Genomic DNA, 25,836 nt, shown 5'->3' with positions numbered 1-25,836 from the left:
TGACAACATATAAACAAAAAAAGCCTTTTCCCTTGACATCTCATGACATTTCACAAACTCCCACAAGATCTCAAGGTTTACAGTTGAGATCTTCCTGGAAGGAACTCGTGATGCAGCCTTCGCAGAGCACACTTTTGGGGACCTGGCTTGGTCACCAGTGTCTATGTGGACCAGGAAGTGGGATTACATTAAATGTAAGTTAATGAAAAAGTATTTTAAATAAGAAACTAATGTAAAAATGTTTTACGGCAAAGTTGCATTTATAAACATTTTTTAATGTTGGGGGGTAAAAACATTTCTTTTAGTTCTGTATTAAATAAGGACAGACCATGTTTTTTTTATAGCTGTCTTTGTTCCTGCTAGGTAGATTCATCCTCTCTATTTGTCCTGGTGACCGTTGTTACCAAGACAAAAAGTGATGGGAAATCCAAAATTCTACTGTAGTTCTAAGAAGAGGAGGTGTGCAAAAATTGTCCAAATGGGACACAGGTTGTGGTGATAACTGTCTAAGAGCTTAATTTCCCTCTGTAGCAATTTTTTCCCACTTCCTGTTGCGTCTTTGGGACGGAAGGTGAAGATAAATCTCTTTGACGGATCACAAACAAAAAAATAAACTCACAGGTGTTTCAACTCTTCCCCATTCTATCCAAAACCAAAATAAAATGTTTAAGCTGCTGAATCCTACTTTCTCACAGGTACTTGAGAAATTTGACTTGTTTCTTTTTAATATGAACCGATAAACTAAATAAAATAAAAAAATGCTCAACCATTGGGGTGCCCCCCCACTTCTTGATCTTTTGAATTTTCCAAAGCACCTGCCAGAGTCCTTTTCTTGCAAGAGAGCGATGACTGTCACAACTACCTGCCGGGATTCCCCCCTTCCCTCTTTGTACCACCAGTGCTCATTGGAGGGACAGACAGGAGTGGGGGCGGGCACAGCTAGCTCTGGCTCTAGAGAGGAAGAGAACCAGCTGTCAATCAGCAGTGGGGTGGATCCCAACAATATTGTTGGGTATCTTTCCCAGCTGCAGAACGGCTCTGTGCTGTCAGCATACAGTGGGCAGTAGCCCGCTATATGCTGATTTTGGGTCACAGGAGTACATTAGTAAATGTACTCCTGTGACCCAAAAGAGAACTCGTTTAATTTTTGCACTGGCAACAACTTTTTCACTGTTGTAGGATACGAATTCAAATTTCTGAAACGGACCAGAGACCGCAGTGAGAATTTGACAAACGTTCTAACCTTTCCTCACTGTATAAAACTATAATAATTCTAACAGTCACTGCACTGCTTGACCTCATGCTGACAACACACATGCACGTGTCCACTGTTTACTTCTGAATATAACTGAGCCCTGTAGTTAATAGGAATGTACACAATTGCAGGGCTTTGTTGTGGCTACTCATGAGCTGGAAGTCAGCTAAATAAGGGGTAAAATATAAATATTACATAATTAGCTCTGCAGATTCAGACCAGTTTGTGACTAAATGTTTAGATTTTTACACTGGCCTAGTTCAGACTTATCTTTAAAGCCATATTTTCCCCCAAACAAATAAAGAAATAATTTGGATCTAAATCCCACATGTTTGTCACAAACTTTGATCGGGTCAGCACAGCTGATGCTGGATGTCTGTGTAGACACGCGCCCAGAAAGCATTCCTTCTGTTAGCTGCTGAGCTCCGAAAAGGCACTTAGTAAATTGGCACTAAATTGGAGCACTTAATAGCTGACACTGTGATCCAGCCAGGCTGTCTGCACATGATCATTTCTAAAAAAATGCTCCAGTGATTTGTTGTGCGATCAGACAGTGCAAACACCCATAAAGTGACATGAAATGAAATCTCCACAGCAATGATAAATGTTGTGCTTCAAAAAGCATCTAGTGAGCAATCACATTCATTTACTGCTGTGAAGGACTATGAAAATATATTGAATCAGTTATAATGGTGTTGTATGTATTTGGTTAATATGCACTATACTCAAATTACTATACAGTTAGTGTTATTGATCAGATTATTATTATCTGTTAAAGGCAGGGCAGCCATTAGAAATTATGGGGCCCCCATACAGCCTACCTAACAAGGCCCGCACCTATGCTCTATGCGACTGCTGGTACTAGTGTATGCAGCCCACCATGCAGCCCATGGCCTACAACATCTAGCATGGGCCAGGTTTGTCACACTGAGCACATCACATGTACAAAGTGGCGTTCTGCTGGCATCAGGATCGCATGCTAAGTGCTCCCTTTAACAGCCTGTGTGAATGGGGCTTTAGCTATATCTGTAAATTCTTAAATATTTGGTGAGCTGCCATTGTAAATCTATGGAAAATAAACATTGCAGTCAGTGTTGATGGACCTGACCTCAGTGTTTACATTCTTGGTAGAAGAACAGATTTATAGTTAGCAGGTTTGACACTCCAACTTCCTCTTTGTTGAATTAATGTGTTGCCCTCTGACTGTAAAGAAACCTCTAACGAACTCAAAGAGCAGACTAATTTTGTAGTGAAGTTCACAGACTCTGTTACTCTGACGGCTGCTGTCATTGCTGATCCACAATGTATCTGTACAAGTGATTCTTTATATTTGGTAACAGATAATTGCATGCATAAACGCATTCTTAATGTGTAAATTTCATCTCAGTTTTAATTACACATACCTGGCTATCACTTTAGCTAAATCCTTCTGATTGACCGTGTTCTCATCTTCTCTGGCCTCCTGATCGCCTGTCGAAAAAATGCTGATTGGTGTATTGAGTTGTTCAAGCACTACTCTCAGCCCTACTTACCCTTGTACTATATATAAGAGAGAGATTGCATAGAACACATACGCAAACCCATTCCAAAGCAGCCACATTGGAATATATAATATTGGCATTTATTATTGAGTAAATGCCAAGTGCACCCAAAATATCTCTTGAGTTTTGTGTGTGCACGGGTGGTTTAAATCACTCAGAACATTTTTATATCTATATGGAAGTCCTAAGACAGATTAAAAAAACTGTTGAGTGGTTCAACTCTTCTGCATCTACTAAAAACTGAATCTTTTAATGGACTGACCCTTTCAATACAAGCTCTAAATCATGCAAATAGTTGGTCAGCAACAGAAACCCATCTTTACATGCACCGTTTGCACCAGCCTGTACTCCTAGACATGATGAATGCTGTGTACTCTTACCTGTGCTGCATCATCTATATTGTGCTCTGACCCACTGTGCGTTAGAGGTGAGGTTTACCATAAATGTAAGAGCAGCCTGTAGGCACAGGCACGTGTGCATTGTACACATGCCTTCCTATGTGCAGTGAGGCATATCATTTTGTATCTTTACAATTGTTGATGATTTAAAGGGTCAGTCCTACCAAATATTATATATTTCTACTTTCAGTAGATTCTGGTTTACCTGCTAGTTTGTTTTAGACTGAACTGATAGGGTGTCTGTGGGTGGGATCCCAGGAATAAACACCTGCCTTGCCAATTCTACACAGAGATTGGATTTTGGATTTTTTATTTTCTTCTGATACAGAAACTTCAATAAGAGTAAGAACATCAGTTTTGTACCAGAGAAAAAGCGTTTCAAGAGAAGCAGAACAGAGCTAAAAATGATGGTTCGGAAGTCTTGCTGCTAACAACGTGAAATTAGAGCTCTGCTATAGCTAGTAGTAAGTTTTTGGCTGGACTTATGTAATATTGAACCTTTTAGGTAATTCAAGCCACTACTTTAATTTTGATGAGTGTCAGGAAAAAAAACCTGCATTTATATCCACACATGAAGTGCAGAGGCCTTAATCCAATCACCATGAAAAGGCAAGATGTTGATTGTCTAAGTACAGGATGGGAGGTGTGAAAGGTGTGGAACCACCCTATTCTAGTTACATGATCCCATGTAACTAGGAAGTATGTATAGGTGTTAAAACTTCAAATGACATGGCTAGAGGTGTGCATTATTGTCAAAACCCTGGGGTGGAGATGTTAAAAGCATTATATGTGGAGAACAGATGGTGTCCTGTAAGTTCCCCCCTCTTGGGAACCAGGCAAGAGGCCATCTACATCAAATTGGAACAACCATCTTTGAACAGGGGTGGAGGGCTTTGTAATGTAGTTTTAACATCTTATAACACTTCTTGTTACAGAACAAGTCCAGTTGAATGTGACTAAACTGCTGCTAGTTATACCATGACCTGGATAAATGAGAACCTTCACAGACATGGCTCCACTATGTTTAAATTAAACATATTTGATCACTGTATGTGAAAGGTGACCAGAGTGATGATTGTTTAGGGACAGTGAGGGCACTGTGTGGTTATGCGCAATCAGTTGTGTCTCTGTCTGGGGTTTACTTAGTAAGCTTTGATTGTTTTCCATAATAGCAATCTACCGTGGGCTGTTTTTCCCCCCATGCTTATATGCATCCAAAGCCTCAACAAAAAATAAATAATTTTCCATTATCTAAACTTAGAGGGGCTTCCCTCAAAAAATGCAGTTTACATTACTGCAGTCCCCCTTCCCCATCTAAAAGTCAACTTAATTGTTTTGCCTTTTCAACTGCACGTCAAACGAATCAAAAGATCCATAAATAAAAGCAGCTGAAAATATGTAGAAATTTGGACTTTTCTAGTTGAACTAGACCCCTCAATTCAGTGCTGATTGATGGCCTCTATGGCCAACAGGGGGGCTCTGGAGATGGGAGGGGTAAACCTGACCTAGACACTTACAGGTTAAGGTGGAATTTTGCATAATTTAAATCGAAATTGTGCTTTGTCCATGCAGGCAAAGCAACAAGCTCACATTAATACCGGCTTCAGCAGTTGCACCAACTTATCTTCCCTTGGCTCCCCAGCTGCCTCTAAGGGCTTCAAGGAGCAAGGAGAAAAAGCTGAGGGGTGAACTGGACCTTGGAAAGGACTCTCCACAACCCCCATATTAAAACTTTAGGTGCTTAAGCAACTTATCCACCAGACCCAACACTATCACATGTAGGAAGATGAGTCACTCCCAATACATGGAAGTACCGGATATTTATTATTTTTACGCACTGTGGAAATTAAGTGGCGGGAGAGCAAAAGAAAAGGTTAGTATAAACTACTGGAGGGACTCACACTGAAGGAAGCATGGGCGAAGCACAGATTTGCTTTAAACTGCTAAATCTTGTGCTTCTGCCGTGATTTTTTGCTGAAGATAACCTTTGCTTATATGGATTTTTTTGTTAGGTACCGAATTTGAGTTGCCCAGTTTTACTTTACTTCTGAAGGTTCATCATTGAATGACTAAGTATTTCCTGTTGAGAAGCTGCTTGCCTGACACGTGTTCCCAAATCTATGTCCATTTATATTTCATTTTGAAATGATGTCAGCTCATTGACTGCCATATCAAAAATGTTATGTTCCTTTCAGAAGTTATTTATTACTTTGACCTGTCAGTGCATTGCATCCAAATTTAGATTACTTTTTGTACAGCTTGACGTGGACAGAAATAACACAAACCAGATTTTGCTTGAACTATTTATTTTACTATATATGTTTGGCATGAATATAAAAATAGTTCCTACTTTCAGCTATTCATCTGTTTTTAAGTGTTTTCTGGTCACTTTGGCTTTGACAACTGCGTAGATTTTTTAGCAAAAAATAAGCTCTGTTGTGAATGTCTGCCTTGTAAATAGAATTACCAGTTGTTTTTATGTGCTTCTTTGACAGTGCAGAAGTATTCCCACTATTTTTTTTAATATAGTTGGATGCACAAAACTTATTGACATTTCTTCAGTTAAAGTAAAATTGTCCTTAAATTTTGTCTTTTGTGGAGTGAAGCGATGTTTGATCTCCTACCATGATTTTACTCCTTATAGCCCCAGCGAAGATGTCTTCTCCTACCTCCTATCCTTCTATTTATATGGCATCACCACCTTTTCAAGTAAATTCTTCCCAGGAATACATGGAGTATGCACTCCATAGAGGAGATGGAGGAAGTCCTGCTCTCATCAATGTTTTGCTGTTATACCAGTAACCCTGCAAAAGTTACAGACAGCAGTAAAGAATTAGGAGATAAAAAAAAGACTCCACCTTTCAAATGTATTTCACTCCTCTGTTTTCCCATATGTTGTGAGCACTTTGGAAATATATAAGACATTAGCATCTGAATTTTTCATTATTCATAGGAAATCCATGATGCAGTCATATTAACTGTATTTATAGCAATGCCAACAGGCAAATCATTGACTTTATCAATGGGTCAATGTAGAACCATTTAGATCGTCTAAAATGTTCCTGCGCCTATATTTGCCCTGTTTATCTGCTGCCAGAAATTTCAGTAACTGTAAATGTAGGGAGAAAATAAGGTTCAAAGTGACACTAAACTCAGGCGTTAAATCTTAAATATGCATTCAAATACCTTAACTATTAACAAAAATGTATCTTATTTGTGTATGATGTTTGATACTCAAATCATCTCTGAATTGGTGCTAAAACTTCTCCCTTCTGGAAGGTGGCTATGAGATTGTAGTCCATCACGGGAGCGAGCTTGGTGTGGTGGCTACATTACAACACACACAGGGACCATAGGAAACCAAAGTAGCCACCCTCCAGAAGGAAGGACAGGGTCAGCACCAATTCAGAGGTGATTGGAGGATCTACAGCCGAGTGATAAACAAATAAGCTACGTTTTTGTTCATAGTTATGGTACTTGAAAGCATTTTAACTCCTGAGTTTAGTGTCACTTTTAAGGAGTAACATGAAATGTGTCTGTATTTGACAATTCCTTGGTCTTCTCCATGTATGCTGAGAGCTCAGGATTCCTGTGCAGTGTTAAATCTGAACTCCATGCACCATAATATACAGATGGAATACAAGTGTGAATTATTTTTTGGCAAACGATTTTGAGATTCTGTCCAGCCACGTTTGTGATTCGCACAGCTAAGAGGGTGATGACCATTTGCTCCCTAAAGCTGAGGAATACAGTGGTATCACCTCCTTTTCCAAAGCCTCCAAATTGTACAGTAAAGAAGCAGCAACACAATTATAAGTGTGGAATACACAACTACACTAAATTGTGTTTTTTTTATATCTATCTGGAGTTCAGAATTTGCCATTTTTCCTACAACATAGATTGGTGCAGATAAAGCACTAGGGTCAACCCATGGCTCTCCTGTCTTATTCGGTGTGGTAAACTACAAAGGAGAATCAACCCTGTTCCCACCACACCATTACATCTTCATGATTGACACATGAAATACAGTGGAGAATTAGTAAGCCACACAACCGTGGTCATCATTATCATAACAAATTTAATGGAAAATGCTGATGGTTATGCCCACCAGCCCCAGCTCCTTACTCTGACATGTTTTGCCCAGGAAATTATTTTAATTATAGAGGCCTATTAGATCATGGGAGCAATTTTATGTCCCTGATTGATGTCAGGGTACATATGACATTCTGAGGAGAAAGATGACCACAGTGATCCTAAGTTTTTTTGGTTCTTTGGCACATTTATATACCTGTTAGAGTACTGTTGGAACACTACTTTAACAACGAAAAAATATATTCATATTTGATATGCAAGTTCATAATTAACTCATTTTCTGCATAGGTAAACTATGGACCAGAAGTATGAAGGTTGCCTATAATATACTGCATAAGCTGGGAACAAAACAAGAGCCTATGGTCAGGCCTGGAGACAGGGTAAGTTTATGGGTGTTTGTGCCTGTTGGAGAGGTATAACAATGGTAACCATGGCTCAGAAATATTAAATTTGCATTGATGTGGTCCCTTACCAGATGTTATATTAAAGCTATGTCAATAGTTGCTGGATAGATACAGTATGTAGTATTGTAAGTTTTCATTTTTCTGATAAACTGCTCCAAACTGCCTATATTAGGGCACATGATTAGAAAACTACGGTAGTTCTATGGTCACATGACCTGCTGAAAGGGGAGTACCATCTGTACTCTGAACACCCCCTTTATGATTGCGTACAGTATTGGAAGCCACAATAAAGCCCTAAAAAAAAGTTATGCGCTGTTTAAGGGGTAACTTCTCTTTTTTGTTGAGAAAAAAAAAACACTCTGGGTTTTCAATGTACATTGCAAAGATTTTAACAAACTTTGTTGCAGATTCCTACCTTTTTTGCTGTGAAGAAATTGCTGTTTGTCTCACCATGATCTTTCCAGACTGATTCCTGAATGGGAAAGTCTGGTTCATTTTAACGACCTGGTGCACTTACAGTGGCTTGCAAAACTACTCACCCCTCTCGGAATTCTTCCTATTTTGTCCATTATCACCTGGAATTAAAATTGATTTTTTTGGGGGGGGGAGTTTGTATCACAACATGCCATAAATACAGCTGCAGGTCTCTTGAGGTACGTCTCTATAAGTTTGGCACATTTTTGCCCATTCTCCAAGGCAAAACTGCTCCAGCTCCTTTAAGTTGGATGGGTTTCACTGGTGTACAGCAATCTTTGTCATATCACAGATTCTCAGTTTGATTGAGGTCTGTGATTGGACTAGGCCATTCTAAGACATTTAACCCTTTCACTGCCAAGCCCTCGAAAGCTTTACACCTCAGCTGGCCACACCATATTTGCAAATTTTCCCATTGTTTTGATTTTCTATTGCTAGGTTGCTAGCATTTGTAAAAGACCCCCCAAAACCATTATTAAACCAATATTTTTTGAAAGCACAGGCGCGATAGAAAAAAAGATGGTACTGCTAATTTTGTAGGCCCTGCAATAATTGGGCAAATGTTTATCAAATCAATATGGAAATGATAAAAAAAAAACACAATTCAATTGATAAAAGCACACTAAAATCAGTATCAGTGATTTTATATTGTGTTTTTTGTTGTTTTTTTTGTTTTACTGTTGGGAGGGCTTTTTGAAATAGAAAAAGAAATTGAGGACACAATCCTCTTTTTCTGCAGCCTCTGTTCTAATTGAATGGAAGTTTCTGAATGAATGGAAAGTCTCTGTACTATCACCAGTTTCTGAATGGGTAGTAGCCTCCACAGTGAGCACTTCTACTGATTTAGAAACTCATGAATGAACAGGAAGTGATGTAAAGCACTTCCTGTTCATTCATAACTGGGGACACATAGTACTATGTGTCTCAAGTTGTTTACAAGCATTGGAGTGATCACCTGATTACTCCAGTGTTTGCTCTGCAAGTGGAGAATCTGTAAATATCGCAGATATTTACCGATCCTCTGCTAGGTCAAGCACAGAGTCGCTGTCATCCTTTTGCAAGCCACTGCACATTTTTCAAATGAGTATCATAAGATAAGAGAAATAAACACAAAGAGATGACACCAAAGTTTCTGCAGCCCTCTCGTCCTCTCCTTGCTCTAAAATGTTGCTGCACCCTAAAGGCATATTTATTTTTTCAAAACATATACACTTCGAATGTTGGTTAGAGTTCTTTAACTCCGAATTGCTAAAAGGGTATCTTTATTTTCAATGAAAGATCTGTTCTTGAATGTAAATCCAGTAATAGCACTTTGTTCAATATTGCTATTGTGATGGAGTGTGTTTAGAAAGGACTCAGATATATGTACTTAATAAATATTTATTTAGATTATTGTAAAAAATCCCATAGTTCAATATAAAACAATGCACTTGCAGTAACATTCATGTAGTTCTTGTTCTTGAATGTTGTACAACTTTCATTGATGATAAAAAAACAAAAAACATCCCAGAAGTATATATCAATACAGAGATGATAGAGAGGTCACTCTAGCTCACTTGCTCCACGTTTGCTCCAAAATGTCACTGCACTGTAAAGGCATAATTATGTTTCAACACATAGTAATTTCACAGCTCTGTTCACTAAAAGGGCAGGATTTAGCAAGGACTTGCGTCGCAGATGGAACTCGTACATTCAGCTAGCATTTAAACATTGCTTGGTCTCACTGGTCTAAATCTGCTATAATCATTTAACTGTTTTCCCACCCAATGTGGGTGTTTGAATGACTAAACCTTTAATTTCTCTCTGATAAAATCATTCTGAAGACAGTTTTTGAATTATTTTTGTGCAAATGCTTAACGTTGTTGATCTGCAGGATAAGCGTGTGTGCGTGCGTGTGTGTGTGTATATATAATATTTATTAGAGAGAGAGAATATCCATCCCATGATTGTTATAAGGTTTTTGTGCTGCTTTGTTTATTATAGTTTATCTTCTTTTGATTTAATCAGCATGAGCAGCAGAAACCAAGCAGAAGGTGTATTAACATACCTCCTATCTGTCCATCATTTGGAGGGGCTGCCCTTTATTTGAATCAAAATCCCTCTCTTTCTCTTTCCTTCTTAGTTGCCCTTCTTTTTGGTCTGATATACAGAAAATCATCCTATCTCTTTATTATCTTGTTTGCTATTTTGAAAAGCCAGTATAAAGGAAAAGTAATTCTTAATTGTCTGCATAACTGGGAAGGTGGCAAGGGTGTACCCATTGACTAAATACATTGTGCTGGAAGGTGTCCCTCTGAGAAAGTTGGGAGGTATGGATGTATGCATATCTGCACATTTACTTCCCTGTTTAGATCGTTGAAGTGCCTTTAATCTGGTCACACACACTATTATCTAATTGTACAGTCAACTACAGATTAAAGAACACTTACGAGTGTGAGCTCCTGATTTGCATATAAATTAAATGAATAGTCTAATCTAGGTAGGCACTTACTCTTATGTACAGTAGCTGTTAGGAAATCTAAACGTAATTTTACCGAGAGCAGGGTTTGCAGTTAAATTAATCATATCTGAAATTGACTGATTTAGCTGACAGGAAAAATCCAATTTAGGGGCATAAGAGATGGTCTAAGTGCGAAGGAGAGGGAATAGGTGCACCACATGATAACTTGCACCTGTTTCCAGACAGTGTATTTTTAATTAACAGTTTAGTTTGCAAATGTAGGTATATTTTTAGAGCATGTAGTATTATTATAATTTTTATTATATAGGATTTATATAGCGCCAACAGTTTGCGCAGCGCTTTACAATATAAGGAAGACATTACAATCGCAATACAATTCAAGACAAGATGGTAAGGAGGGCCCTGCCCCTGAGGGCATACAATCTAAAAGGGAGGGAGAAGTGATACATGAGGAGGTAGCTGTGCGGGGATGAATTGTTTGAGAACGTGATGGATGACTGGTTAGGTTGAGGTGGGATAGGCTTCCCTGAAGAGAAATGAGCTATGTATATTTGTAAATATAGCATGAAAAAATGATCATGAGTTATAATAATATTTTAGCTAAAAAAGCATGCTGTTTTATAGGGTCATTCATATCTAATATGAATGACCCTATAAAACAGTGGTTCTCAACCTGTGGGTCGGGACCCAAAAGTGGGTCGCGACCCACAGTTGAGGGGGTCCCCACATGCCTTGTGCTGCTCTAGGTAAGAGGCTCCTCGGCCTCCTCCTAGCGCAGCAGTGTCAGTTCTCCTAGATGGTGCTGCAGCAGCAGTGGCCAGAGAGGATCAGAGAGAGTGGAGCAGGCAGAAGGGAGGGGAGGTGAGTGCTTCATCACCACAGAGCCCACACTGGATGCCTACAGAGAGTCCCACTAGCCACCTGAGAGCCTGCATTGCCTCCCGAGAGCCCACACAGATACTAGTATTGGTGCATCCCTAAATTTTACGGTTGGGGGTCACCACAACTTGGCAAATGTTACCAAGGGGTCCCGGCCCTAGAAAGGTTGAGAACCACTGCTATAAAAGACTAACCTTATCACATATCCCTTCAGTTTACTGTAATAAAAGTATTCTGGGTTTATTTCCAATCCGTCTCAACCCAGTTTGTATCTTGTCTGATATGTGTATTTATGTAACTTTCTCCTTTCCAGTTTACAGTCTTTCTGATAGTGGCAAATGCTGTTCAGACTCTGTACTGTTTGAACTGACCCACTGATTCCTTTTTTGTGATGTCATATGTGTTCTCATTTAGTACACAGGAGAAACATGTAAATAACTGTAGTCAGATGTTTAACCAAAGCGACTTAGGTTGCATGTTATTTTGGTATCCAGTTGCCTTTTTATAGATTGTAAAGTGGGATATTTAAATCTCTGAGGCATGAAATGGCAGAATAAAGAAAAGCCTAAACATATATCACACTGTTTTTATCCAGTCAAGTGAAACCTGGTGAGATGAGTGCATGCCTCTTCTAATGACTTGTTTGTTCTTGTAGGTGGCCCTTGTCTTTCCAAATAATGACCCTGCTGCATTTATGGTAGCATTTTATGGCTGTCTATTAGCTGAAGTTGTTCCTGTTCCCATTGAAGTGCCACTTACAAGGAAGGTGAGCTGCTTGCAGAAGTGCTTACAATCTGTGTTCTCAGTTATTTAAATGCATGTGCTGAACCTCCAATTTATAAAGTTACTTACTCTTTCATGCTCCTCAAATAGGTTACTTGATGTCATATTTATACTACTGCTTCCATAATTGACCTTTTTTGTTCTACAATGCAATTAGTTCAGCAATACATGAAATCGTTTTAAACTGGCCAAGACTCCAAGTGTATCTATTTGATATGGGGACCATACACATGGTAGTTTTGCAACCATTTAAAACAAGCTTCCAATGTGAAAAAAACTATTCAATCAAGGCAACCTAACACCCGCAATGTATATACTTACAATATATCTATATGGCCAGGATAATGAATGTTTTTTTGTGCTTTGCAAGTGGTTAATATTGTTAGAATATGGCCATATTGTCCGCAATAGAGAATGCACTGGTTTGGTTGGAAAAAGCTCACAGTTAATCTAGAAGAAAGCTAAAAACCCTAATAAAGCATGTATAAAGCAATACATTCTCTAACTGGGAAAATAATCTTTCTGACCCCCAAAGATGAGTGGAAACTTCCTTAGATCAACATTACACAATATTATTTCAAACAATAATTAGTAGTCATTTATAACTAATAGTAGACTACTTCTGGATCTATTTCACAGCTCATATAGGACCATACTTCAACTTAAAGTTGCCATTTGTTATGTTATCTATACCATTAGTAGTCATTTATGACTTCTACTAATCTAACAATTTGCTAGAACACAGCCCTCCATAAAGAACCATTTCCACATGCCAATGTCACAAAAAATGCCCTTGAGTCTTGTGGTGCCCATTAAATGAACAACTATTCACTGAATTTTGTATGTAGACCATTTATAGAAAGTGGACATGTCCCTCTTTAACCATCTATTGTCAACGGTGAATACATTTATCTCAGTTAACCTTTCCTCAAGATGATTTACTTACTTTGCTGCATTGAAATCCCAACCACCTATTGTTAGGCTTAGAACTTGGACTTTCCCAAACAGTTATGAGAGGGTTTTGGTGCGGCAGGCAGATTCCATGCCCGTTTGTGGTATGTAGTTGCAGGGCAGGGGATGCCTCTGCCGCAACTAATTGGCCTGGGAAGGGGTTGTGTCAGTCACAGTTTTGTATGTTCTTGGATGAACTTAGGCCAACTGGGGGTGCACCAAGCCACTGCTCATTACTAGTTACAAAATCTCTGAAACTGTGGCCACTCATGTAAGATATTACTTGTCTGATTTACAGAGTGGTTAAGTGGACATCAAATAACATTTAATCAATGAGCTGACCTCATAGCACTGTAAAAGTCCATCCCTTTTTCTATAGAAGGTGCAAGAACCAGCCCTGGTACCCCATACATCGTTGTGCAGTTATAGGAGCTAGTCTCATTCATAACACAGAGTTGTAGGTATGTCAGCTCATACATGTGACCCACTGCAGCTATCTTATAAAAACTAGAACGGCTAGACCTTGGCAGCTTTCACTTGTCATAATCAAATCTGTTCTAAGGCAAATGAAATAAAGACTTGGGCAGGCTGCTATTGGCTCTGTGTTTGCTTCGTTGTACACAAATTAGTGTTTTTATGTTTAAAAGTAAAAATTCAGACTAACCTTGGGATAAGGCGAAAAAATTATCCAAGAAGCAAATGTATCTATTTTTATGGCACATATTCATGAAGTCACTGTAAATAACGTAGCAGTGCAATCAGCTTTACTTCAAATCCTTCCAGCTCAGTTTGACTCCATGGGGTTGACAGGAGCCTCAGTCGTCACACAGACATGTAGCCTGCAGCTGAGAAGATGACTAACTACAAGATTATACTAAAATCTGCATCTCCCAGCAGTAAGACACACGCTCACACACATTTATCACTGTACATTTCTACATTATAGCGGTGCATTTTAAAGGGACAAAATCATTAAGCTATACATCATCCTAAAGCAAATGGCTAAATTCATAGATTAAATTCATCTGCTCGCCCTGCTCTTTCTCCCTCTATTAGTATATTCCATGTCAATGCATTTGCATGCAGCACACCTGATTGGCTACCCTGCCTCTCTCAATCTAGGTGCTGGTTCATAAAGGATTGAAAGAAATGAATACCAAGTATTTCACTGTTACATTTAAAAAAGCATTTATTTATTAATAAACATATATCTACATTAATTTGTGTCTTTTATATCTTCCTGAATTCAGCTTTAACTTTATATACAACAGACATCTCTTAAAGTGTATGTAAAATATTTTTTGTAAATTTTTTTTTAGTTCTGGGTTAGACCCTTTCACAAGTTGTCAGTGAGGGCCTATATCCTCTTTATTTGTCCTGGTAACCACAGTCACCAATACAGAAAGTGAGTGAAAACCAAACATTCGAGTCTCACCAGAGCAAGAGATGAGTGTGAATCCTCCGACAGGGCCACCTGTGTCTGTGACCAATGCCCTATGATGAGAATTCTGTTAATTTAGGGGAGATTTCCTCCCATTTCCTATTGCATCTCCAGGACAGGAAGTTATGGGAAATCTCCCCGATGGTGAGAGCAAAAAATACATTTTCCATTGAGCCAATTACATGATCAAGAAATGCCTTTTCTTGGGAAGTTGCATACAACAACAGTGTACAGAACTTCACCATTCAAATTTAGAAAATCATAGCTGGCTGCAGATTTACCTAGAAAGGCTATTTTTTTACTACCAATATTTACAAAAAAGATTGTGTGCAACTACATAAATACCCTTTATTTTAAATGGGAATTGTCCTTCAGCCCAATTGGAAGTGTTGGGTCAAATGCTGAAAATGAAATCGGAGTGCAGTAAAATAGTAAGTGTAACTTATTTTAAATCACCTAAAGAGTCCAAGTCAGTAATGCTTGCTTTCCTCACTTCAGATAACTGCAGAGAGACTTCTGCTCTCACACAGAGCACAGTGGTCCTTCTCTGCTGCGAAATACAAGGCAAGTACTTTTCTGCTGACGCTGTGCAAACCCAGTTCACCCAACCTATGCAAAAATGTAACTGACACAAAGCCAGTTGCAGCTGGGACATTCCCTGCCCCTTTTGTAATGTACCCTGGCCACAACTGTTGTTTGGGAGGGCGTGTTTTGTCACCTCAAGCCATTGTTTATCACTAATGTGGGACATAGAACACTATTTCACTGCACCGTGATTTTATTTTAAGCATTTTCCCTGACACTGCAGTTGGGCTTTAAGATATGAGATACACAAATAATATGCTGTCAATTTAGGTAAACACATCTCCTCTGCTCTTCATTCAATCCTATCCTCATTGGGGAGGTTTGTCCTCCTTTCCTGTTCCAGATACATCTGTAAAGAAAAAATAATTTCCTTTACATTGTGTCCACCAAGGCAGTTAAAAAAAAAAAGGGACACATATGGCAGTGAAAACTTGACGGGTTGTAACTCTTCCGCACTCAATCTAAATTGAATAAAACATTTTTGCTTTAGATATTCTTTTTATTGAATAATCATATTTATTGAGAGTGAGAAAGAAAAGTGATTGTGTTTTGCTAAACATATTCCTTTTGTGTCTATTTGGCTGTGAACAAAGTTGTATGTGTTTTATAATACATGATGATATCTTTCTTTACCTAGGATGCCGGAAGCCAGCAGATTGGCTTCTTGTTAGGAAGCTGTGGAGTTACAGTGGCCTTGACTAGTGATGCCTGTCATAAAGGATTGCCCAAGAGTCCTACTGGGGAAATACCACAATTTAAAGGTACGTAACTGTACATGACCAGATGACCCATACATGGATATTTGTGAAGTTGTGCCATTATAGCTATGTCGAAAAGGTGTTGTGCACTATTTTTTTACCTCTGTGCCCTGTATAAATATCAGTGTTAATATATGTTGCCTGAATGGTGGGATGCAAAAGTCAAGTACAGCGCATCTTGCCCAGTGCACATTTATGTCCTGCCTTGTACCTCCATATTGTATATAAATATATTTCAAGCAGTGCCTGGTGTTTTTTACATAATGAGCACATGCTTAAACCTGCTTTATGATTTAGTATTTGCTAAAACGTTTTAAATTTTATAATTTGCCATAAAAAACAGACGTATGTATTGGATGCATTTTAAGAGCCCCTTGTGGTTCACCAACAAGTGATCAAGGAACTGTACTGTTGCATATAGCTGGGTTTTTTTGTCTGTCCAACCAAAAAATCTAAAAATATATGTATTTCTTTTTTCATCATTATGATCTGTCATGTGCCATTGTATCTTTATCCATCCTCATGTACATAATCTACCACTGACTGAGGAACTCTTTTGTAGTGTATAGCAGTCCTCTTTTTGTTTTGTCAATTATTTATATACATCTATTGATATACATCTATCATCATTGTCCATTCTTTCATTCACGTATCCACCGATCAGCTAATCTGTGTAACCTACGCATCCATATATGCATCTTTCTATACATCCTTGCATGCAGTCTTTTCTTACATGCACATTCTTTCTGGATTTCCATTTCTGTATCCTTCTGTCCATACATCTCTCCATCTTTCCTTCTATTTATTCATACACTATATGGTCAAGTAGTTTTAGACACCATCACATCTATACAAGTTGTATGGAAGTTCCATTCCAAAACCATGGGCCTTTATATGGAGTTATATCCCCTTTCATGTGAGAAGGCTTTCCAGAAGATTTTGGAATCTGTGGAAATTTGTGCCCATTCAATTAAAAATAATTATTGAGGTTAGATGTTTTATGTTGGATAAGAAGGCCTGGCTTGCAACTGACACTTCAATTCATTCTAAAGGTGTACTCGAGTACCTCCACATCCAATTCGTTAAATCATATCTTGTCTATAAATCTGACTTTGAGTACAGGGGCACAATTATACTAGAACAGAAAAAGACTTTCCCAAAACTGTTACCACAAGAATGGAAGTGTACAATTGTCTAAAATGTCTTTGTACGCTGTGTCATTAACAGTACCCTTTAGAGCCTTGGTTCTCAACTGGTGGGTCGTGACCCAAAAGTGGGTCGCGACCCCATGTCCGGTGGGTCGCCACATGCCTTCCACTTTTCAAGGTGAGAGGATCCTCAGCCTTCTCCTAGAGAAGCACTGCCAGTTCTCGCATTGAACAGCCATTCAAAAATATGATGCCCGGTGCTGATTGTCGACGTGGAGTCGGGTGGGGTGGGGCTATGTCCACGAGGGAGCGCCTTCCATACCTGCATTGCTTACAGCTCATCATATTCTGGCTCCTGACACCTCTACAGGAACGCAAGGGAGCTTTACAAGCAATACACATATGGATGGAGCTTCATCCCAGCACAGCAGCCCACACTGGACCCCAGGTTGAGGATCCACTCCAGTTTCCATAATGGCAACCCATACGCACCTCCCACCCACAGTTCGATCACCTGCATCGGAACCGCAACATGGAACATTGCAGTGCAACTTGGGTCGCGCCTTAATGACCGAGGACAAATGTGGGTCCCGAGTTTACACAGGTTGAGAACCACTGCTTTAGAGTAAACACCTTAACAATATATGTAGGGCTGTCCACATACATTTGTCTATATAGTGTATATCTGTGTATTCCATTTTTCCATCTATGCATATTATATTCTAATATTTCCATCTCTGCTTCCTTGTATGTATCTATCCATCTAGTCATATCTGTCAATCTGTTTCTTTCTATCTATCCATAAAGTCATATCTTTCCATCAGTCAATCCATATAGCTGTTTATGTTTCTCGATCTTTCAATCTGTGTGATTTGTACAAGGATATAATTTCAAATGCACACATTTAAATGCTGTAGGTTTTGGTTTGGAAGTGACCTAAAATTGTCTGCTAGTACAATACAGCATGTTGAATAATGTATGTCCTAAATGAATGATGTTAAAGATGTCAACTTAGTGATCTCTGACAAGAATATATTTTACTGCCAAGTAGAGCAAAATAATCAACAGAATAAAAATCAACAAAGGCTGCACATTTCTTTGTTAGGTTGGCCAAAGCTGCTCTGGTTTGTCACAGAATCGAAACATCTGTCCAAACCACCTCGTGATTGGTTTCCACATATCAAAGATGCAAATAACGACACTGCCTACATAGAGGTGGGTACATTTTACTCTCTCTAGCATTTGTAAACACACTTCAGAAATAGCTAGATACTTAAATTGTATCTAAAGCCAAACCTTTTCTTTTCAGCTTTGGATAAAATGGGGGAGGGCTAGAATCCCTGTCAGGTATTGTTGTCCATGTTCCGCTGGGTTCTGATGACCACTTTCACTGGGATAGGAAGTAATGGGAAATACAAAATTTGTTGGAGAATTCTCACATGAACAGAAATAGAGGTGAAATAATCTAATTGGGGCTTTTATTATGGTGACAACTAAGATATGATCTCCCCTTACTTTGGAGAGAGTTACAATCAAATGTTTGTGTGTCTGGGACAGGAAGAGAATGGAAATTTTCCCATTGGGACACAGATGGCGAAAATACTCGATAGGCGTTTACCCTTCTCTGCTCTATCGAAAAATAAAAATTATGTTTTAACTTGCGACACACTTTATGGTGTATTACAATTTGTGCATAAATCAGATCACTTGCAGCTATACGAATTATAGTTATTTTAGCTTCTCCATTCATTCTTCCTTATCCATTCCAGGAATTGGGTTTCTCTGGTTTCCAGTATATGCCAAAGGAGAGTAGGTCAATATTTTAATCTTAGGAGAAATGTTTTTGTGTAGGGAGCAAGTTAGTCCAGTGACTGATGGTCAAAAGCCATCTTCGCTCTTGGCCGTTGATAGCTATATCCTTATTTGTGAAGTAATGCAGATCTAGAAGGGTGTTCTGGTCCCAGCTGTGGTCACGGACCTGTTGGTTAGATATTTTTATTTCCAACAGATATGAAACAATAGCTTCACGTTTGAACATTTTGTGCTTGCGCACGATTCTTTCAATATGTTTTGTATCAACATACTATCCCATCTAATAAAACTTATCTTTTTCTTTAGTACAAAACTTGTAAAGATGGTAGCGTGCTGGGAGTAACGGTGACGAGAATTGCACTTCTCACACATTGCCAAGCACTTACACAAGCTTGTGGCTACACTGAAGGTAAGATGTAATTTCTCAGTGATTGAATGTTGAAGCCCAGCCAAACTTTTTCATCTGATAAGCATGGGGAAGGGTTGCTGTGTGTTTTTTTTTTTTTTATTGCTGAAGACAGTTCTGTGTGACTTTAGCTGTATGTTTGGGGTCACTATCCTGCTACATAATGGATTTGGTACCAACCAGAGACCTCTTTGATGGAATTGTATAAAGGATAAATATCTTCCTTTACATTTTAGCATTAAGGAGACCATTCACTCTGACCAAATACCCATCTCCATGTGCAGAAATGCAGTCCCAAACCTGCAAGGGACCTCCACCACTAATAATATCTATAAGCACCCTCACTTTAGTGCCTAAAACTTTTATATAGTACTATATTGTATATATATATGCATTTTTCAAAATTTCGTATGCAGCCAGCCCTTGGAGTTCTTGTCTTCTTTTCCAATACGTTCTGGCCTTTCCTATGCTTCACTATGGGGGCAAAAGCCTGTAGTTTACAGGGCTCAATAAGTTGAGATTAAATTGACATACAAGTGAATGAATGAGGCTGAGCAGTGAATCTTTCTTCTCCTTCCCTTCAGGCTGTGCTATATGAAGTTTCAATCAGAGATTAAACTTCTCAAAGACAACAGCTACAGTTGTTCTTTCTCTTGAAAAAACTTGCAAAGCCACGTGGACCCCTGTCATGGGGTGCGCTGTATTAAATGTTTATTATTTAAAACAAAGATTGTATGTAAAACTAAAAACCACTGTAGTTTCCCTTTAGGTACTAAGGGAACAAGATTAATGATCTCGCCTGTAAGACTTGAGCAGAGCTGAAAAACATTTGTGGTTAGGAGTCTTCGTGGGCCAGAATTGTGCACTGCTGGTATAAACAGTTGACTTCAGTGTTTAATAAAGCAGATGCTGTTCACATGCATTTAGAATGCATAAGTATGCACCCCCAGTGTGAATGAGTCTGTTGGTTATAATAGTGTTGTTGTTTTTGAAGGCACCATTATTTCTAAGTTAATACTTATTTTTTTTCCTTACCCTGTCTAGCGGAAACCATTGTGAATGTGCTGGATTTCAAGAAAGATGTTGGACTGTGGCATGGAATTCTTACAGTAAGATATGAATCTTTTCATGTTTATTACCTACAACTTTTTTTACATGTTCCAAAGCGCCTGGGATACCACAGTGCAGGTTTAGAGGCAAAATATATGAACAGAAGTTAAAGGAAACTGCAGTGGCAGAAATGTATAGCCTGCTATTTGCTGACCATTGCTTCTGGAATTCTAGTTGGCTGGCGGTCTGGGCCTTCAATATTTTATGTTACTGACCTGCAACAAGCATGCAAATTAAAAAGCCAAAGTAAAATTATCACTCCTTATCTGCATACTTGTTCCAGGTCAGTGACTGAGAAAAAAGGGAAGATGTTGCAACTGCATGGCAATCAGCAACTAGCATTTTCATGAGAGGTGATCAATTGCAGTCTTCATATTTTGTGGCTATTTTGTAGTTTTCCTTTATTGAAACTAAACTATAAGTTTATACCTTTGGTGCAGTTATTGGAAAACTACCATTTGTCCTGTGAATAAATGCATACGGATAATTTTTCCAGTCTAGTACATGTGCAGAACTTTTCATGGCCACTGCTCCTCGTGGTGGGTGTGTTCACTAAGCAGGCCAATTCAAGGAACATTAATTATTCCCCCATGGTGCATTGATGGATTTCCCTGAACAGATCTTGTATAACTTGTGTTGTCCGCAAAATGTAGCGTAGGAGATGAATATAGACATTACCCAATCTCCCATTGGAAGGGATGTAGGTAAATGTGTCAATAGATTCCTATTTTAAAGCAATATAAATCTATACTATGTACTTTTAAACAGAACAAAATGTCCAAATGGGCTACATTTTAAATCCTGGCTAGTACATTTTGCTATATATATATTGAAATTTATATTATTTTTTGCAGTGTTGAATGTACTCATACTGTGCTTTGGACTGCCTCAACATGTACAGAAATTGAATCATGGGGGGATTAATACCACGGAGCAAAAGGAAAGGAGACGTTGGCATAAACCTTTTATATTTCAGTTATAAAGGAGTTCGAAAAAGAAGTTGTATAGGTGTCTGAGTAAACTAGAAAGGGCCTTTAATTGGGGTAATTTTTTTTAGTTTCCCAGTATCAAGTTATAACAGGGTACCAAGAGATTGAGACCTCATCTGCTGTAAGATTGATAGCTGTGTATCTTAGAGTGAAGTTATTGTACTCCACAGCAATATACAGCATAATTACAGACAGTTCTGCAGAATGTTCAGCAGGACACCAGGAATAGCTGTGCAGATGTTAACAGGCTGTTCTGTGGAGTTTCCTGTCTACTGCACACTCTGGTCATCTCACAAGATGAGTCTGCCACAGTGGGCCATTCGTTGTAAGGGCAATTTGACATCTCGCAGCAGTGGATTACTTTGAAAATAAAATTCAAAACCCACCTGCCGTACGTGCTCATTTCCTCTTTCTCTGTTACAAAGGACCTTTTAAAAACATATAAAGTTGATGATAATCCTCCATTTGACAATGGCATCAGTGTTTGTTCTTGCAATGGTTTGACAACTGCCCACTCGTTAGAATAAATAGTGATGCATGGGATGATTATTCACTGTGCTGTACACCTGCCATTATCACACAAAGCCTTTTCGGTCTAGGACCATATTTTACTGCATCTGGGTGCCCCGTATGTTCATGAATAGAATCATTGTTCACTATTAACAGTGGCCATCCATTACATTTTTATGCCTTTTTTTCTAGGTATTTTTGCAGGGAAGGTATAGTCCTATCACTGTTTTTTTCATTAAAAAAGGTCAATGTAATGTAAATAATCTGATCAGTATTTGTTAATGCTTTCAAAACTATGTTTAATCTGTAATTATATATGTACATAGGAGCAGCAATATTTGCTTAGAAGAAATACAGGATCTGCTTCCCGTTTTGCACTGTCACACAATGGTTGTGCTTTATTGTTCCATCTCACAATGCAAATCCTGTGGGTTAGCTGACGCATAAAATCAATTCACCCCGTGTGGCTGGTATTTTATCTCAACAGCTGCTAAAGTACAAGTTTAGGAAAATATTTTACATAGCAGAGTTTCTGCTGTCTTTTTCTTCTGTAAATGTACAGGAAGTAAAAGAGCATGATCTTGTTATTGTAACCCACTATCTTGGGCTTTAATCTGAAGCACATATAGCTGATCCTCACACACCTTCCAGCCATCAGTCAGACATCCACATCTGCACATAAGTGGATTTTCAGTCTTTATTGAGGTGGACTGTACTTGGCTGAAGCCCTGTAATGCAATTGAAAAAACACTGCCACTGTTTGTATAATTTCAGGTCAATAGCCCTATAGCAAACACTTCTGTACACTAAACTTACCATAACAAGAACAGTGGTGGTATAAGGGTTTTTAGATAGAGCATTAAATGAAGGTACAGAAATATGAGTGAAACATCTCTGTAAGAAAACAGAAAAAAACACTGCCTGTATACTCTCAGGTGAACAGTCCACCTATATCATACCAGTTGATAATTATAATGCCCCCCGCCCCCATGCAATTTACAGGACTTCTAAAACGGAAGAACATACAAAGTAAGATAGACTAATCTAGCATTCAGTCAATTATAAATGTGCTTTACGGTGATCAAGTCATAAATAACAAAATACACACATGTGCAGACTTGGTTCATCTACAACAGTCATTTTAGAGTGTACTGCTTGTCTCGTCTTTATTATAAATATGGATCTGTGTAGGCTTGGTGCAAAACCCCTGCAAAAATGTCAGCGACATGCCCCCCTCCCGATGCAAGTAGTTGCAGCCGGGGCATTTCCCATCCTGCAGCTGGATGTAAAAAGGGTGGAGAACACTCTGGCCGCAACTGACTGGGCCAGGAGGTGGGTGTTACTGACAGTTTTGTGCATGCTTGGGCATACTCTGATTATTCTGAATCTGCAAGGGGTGAGTGACACAAGCTTCAGAAAATTGTACAGTTCCTGTCTGTTAACTGTCCTCCTTGTTCCACGGTGAATCATGATATGATTGGCATATATCTAGTGAAATGTCACTGTCGAATAAAGCCACGTCAATGTAAATACAGTAGATGGATAGATTGATGATACTGATTCATTGTCAGCATTAGATGTTATCGAAAAATGAGAAGAAAAGTGGGGTTTTGGAAGCACCAGAATGACAACTCCAGACAAAAATACATACAAAATATAATTTGTTAATAATGATAATTTAAAAAGAGGCTCATAGTCAATTCATAAAAGCAACCAGCTGAGTAGATACATCCCTATATGCTCATTCCCTTCACAGAAAACCTTCCATTCACAGTATAGATGTTTTTAGAAAAGACATGATTCGCATTTTGATTAGCAATTAGTATATAAACATGATCAGGGTTAATTCATCAGGTGTCCAAAATTCACAATAATGACATGGATGGGTCTATAAACAATGTTTAGGAGTGGAGCAGATTTTATCTCCACTAGCACCGCCCTTCATGCAGAATATGACCATTTGAGGAAACCATGATTCAGATATAAAAAATATTAATATTCAACATGATCTGGGTTCAACACATAGAAATATAATGCATGATCTGGATTAAGGCAAATAAAGTCCCAATATCATAATAAACATAACATAATTGGTAGTCATGTGATCAAAAAATATACTGTTAGAAGGGTTAGGTGTGGAAGAGCAGTTTCAACATTTCGTGCACCTCTGCGCTTCAGGAAAAGGGAATATCAGTTTACACAAGCTGGTGTGTGTGTGTGTCCAAACGGGCCTATCCGGGCAACACACCCAATATGGTCCTCCCCAGTGAGCAAGAGAGCCAAAGTGGGAACCAAACAGCCCAATATTGAGCAGGAGGTGGGAGGTAGGCAGTACAGTGGAAGCCTTGAATGAAAAACGTGTCTTGGCCACTTAGTTTATCCTGAGGTATTTGGAACGTGAAAGGAGAAGCAGGGAGGAGAGGCCGTCCCGTCTATCCCACAAGAGAACTGTCCTCCAGACGCCTCCAAGCCACCCACATCCAGCGCCACCGCCTCCAGGCCGCATACTGACTCAGCATTAGATGTTGTTTTCTCATGTGTTTTACTTTAATCAAATAACAGGCTTTGGTCTGGTGAAATTTTGTTGACTTCCATACTCGGGTACAATTATTATTTTATTTTTTTTTGCATGTGATATTTATTGACATTTTTCAAACATTCACAGCAGATACACATGTAAAACCATCGTAACAGATTGGCATATGCTTAATACATTCTATGACATGTATAGATAACGGCTATGTCAGTAAAAAACAACTGTGAGAGCATCCGTTATCTGCATAGCAAACATTGCAACAACTTATGATCAGTTGTCGATAAACCAGAAGGGTAAAGAGAGAAGAGGTAAAATAAGATAAACATCTAATGCTTCACCAATATTATCAGATCGATATGAACTAATTTTGGGGTACACCATGTAAGATCGTAGTGATAAAGGGACGAAACCGGGACAAACTGAGTGTCAAGGGATGAGGAGGATCGTAGAGCAATGGGCAAGGGTAGACCGCAACCAATACTGATCCTAGTGATATGGGACATTTTTTATAGTATGAGGAAAGGGGCTCCAGCATTAAGCTCATAATACATCCAAGGCCCCCAAGGAGCCTTCCAACTTGGCTCTATCATACCATTTCGAGTGTTGAAAGGTCAACATAATTTCCTTAAGTTGATCTAGGGATAGAGTCGAGGCAAGGAATGCCGACCACGTGTTAAAGAATCGACCTGTTCGTTTCTCATCAAGATGGGAATCAGATTTGTCTAAAAGCATGAGCTTACGAAGGGTTGTAATTAGGTCGTCTGTATCAGGTACTTTAGGGAGCAGCCAGTTAGTGAGAATGGTTTTCTTGGAGGCTAAAAGGCAGAGGTGTTCCCATCGAGAAATGGGGGGGGGGTTGGTATTGTGTGGGCGTGAGGGATATCGTGCAACAGGCATAAGTGGGGCAGTGGTTCCCTCTCCTCTCCTTATAGTGAGTTCATGTAATCCACAACTCGTTGCCAAAGAGCACTGATCTTAGGACAAGACCATAGTAAATGAATAAAGTCAGGAACAATTATTTTTAATTAGGAAGTGTACGATCCTAATGATCATGTCCTTGTTTCAATTTATAATGTTAAAGGGAAGCTCCATGGGGAGCAAGTCTGTGGGGCCAGGAGCAAAGAGTAAATAAATAAAAATGATGCCCATGCTGCTACTACTTGCCTGTCAGTTTAATAGGAAATTAGTGTTTTTTTGGACATTTTTTATTTTAGTGTTTACAATTTTATAATCTGATTTTTTGAAAAATTATTTTATTACTTGTATAAAATATTTATTTAAACGAGAACTAAAGCCAAACCTT

The 25,836-nt window shown here is 38.8% G+C and overlaps 1 protein-coding gene across 2 annotated transcripts in view; it reads left to right on the top strand.

Moving 5' to 3' along the window:
• DIP2C (disco interacting protein 2 homolog C) overlaps nt 1–25,836 on the top strand; it is a 358,168-nt gene that overhangs the window by 214,955 nt on the left and 117,377 nt on the right. For both annotated transcript variants that reach the window (XM_018554178.1, XM_018554179.1), the window contains 6 exons: nt 7,575–7,666; nt 12,160–12,270; nt 15,902–16,025; nt 18,276–18,385; nt 19,289–19,391; nt 20,433–20,497. In XM_018554178.1, the coding sequence (XP_018409680.1) occupies nt 7,575–7,666; nt 12,160–12,270; nt 15,902–16,025; nt 18,276–18,385; nt 19,289–19,391; nt 20,433–20,497 (605 nt within the window). The remainder of the gene's footprint in view (nt 1–7,574; nt 7,667–12,159; nt 12,271–15,901; nt 16,026–18,275; nt 18,386–19,288; nt 19,392–20,432; nt 20,498–25,836) is intronic.

Source organism: Nanorana parkeri, unplaced genomic scaffold (genome assembly GCF_000935625.1).
Source record: "Nanorana parkeri isolate BGI_ZX_2015 unplaced genomic scaffold, ASM93562v1 scaffold145, whole genome shotgun sequence".
Taxonomy (NCBI): domain Eukaryota; kingdom Metazoa; phylum Chordata; class Amphibia; order Anura; family Dicroglossidae; genus Nanorana; species Nanorana parkeri.
The sequence above is the reverse complement of the archived record's forward strand: the minus strand, read 5'-3'. Positions and strand labels throughout refer to the sequence as shown.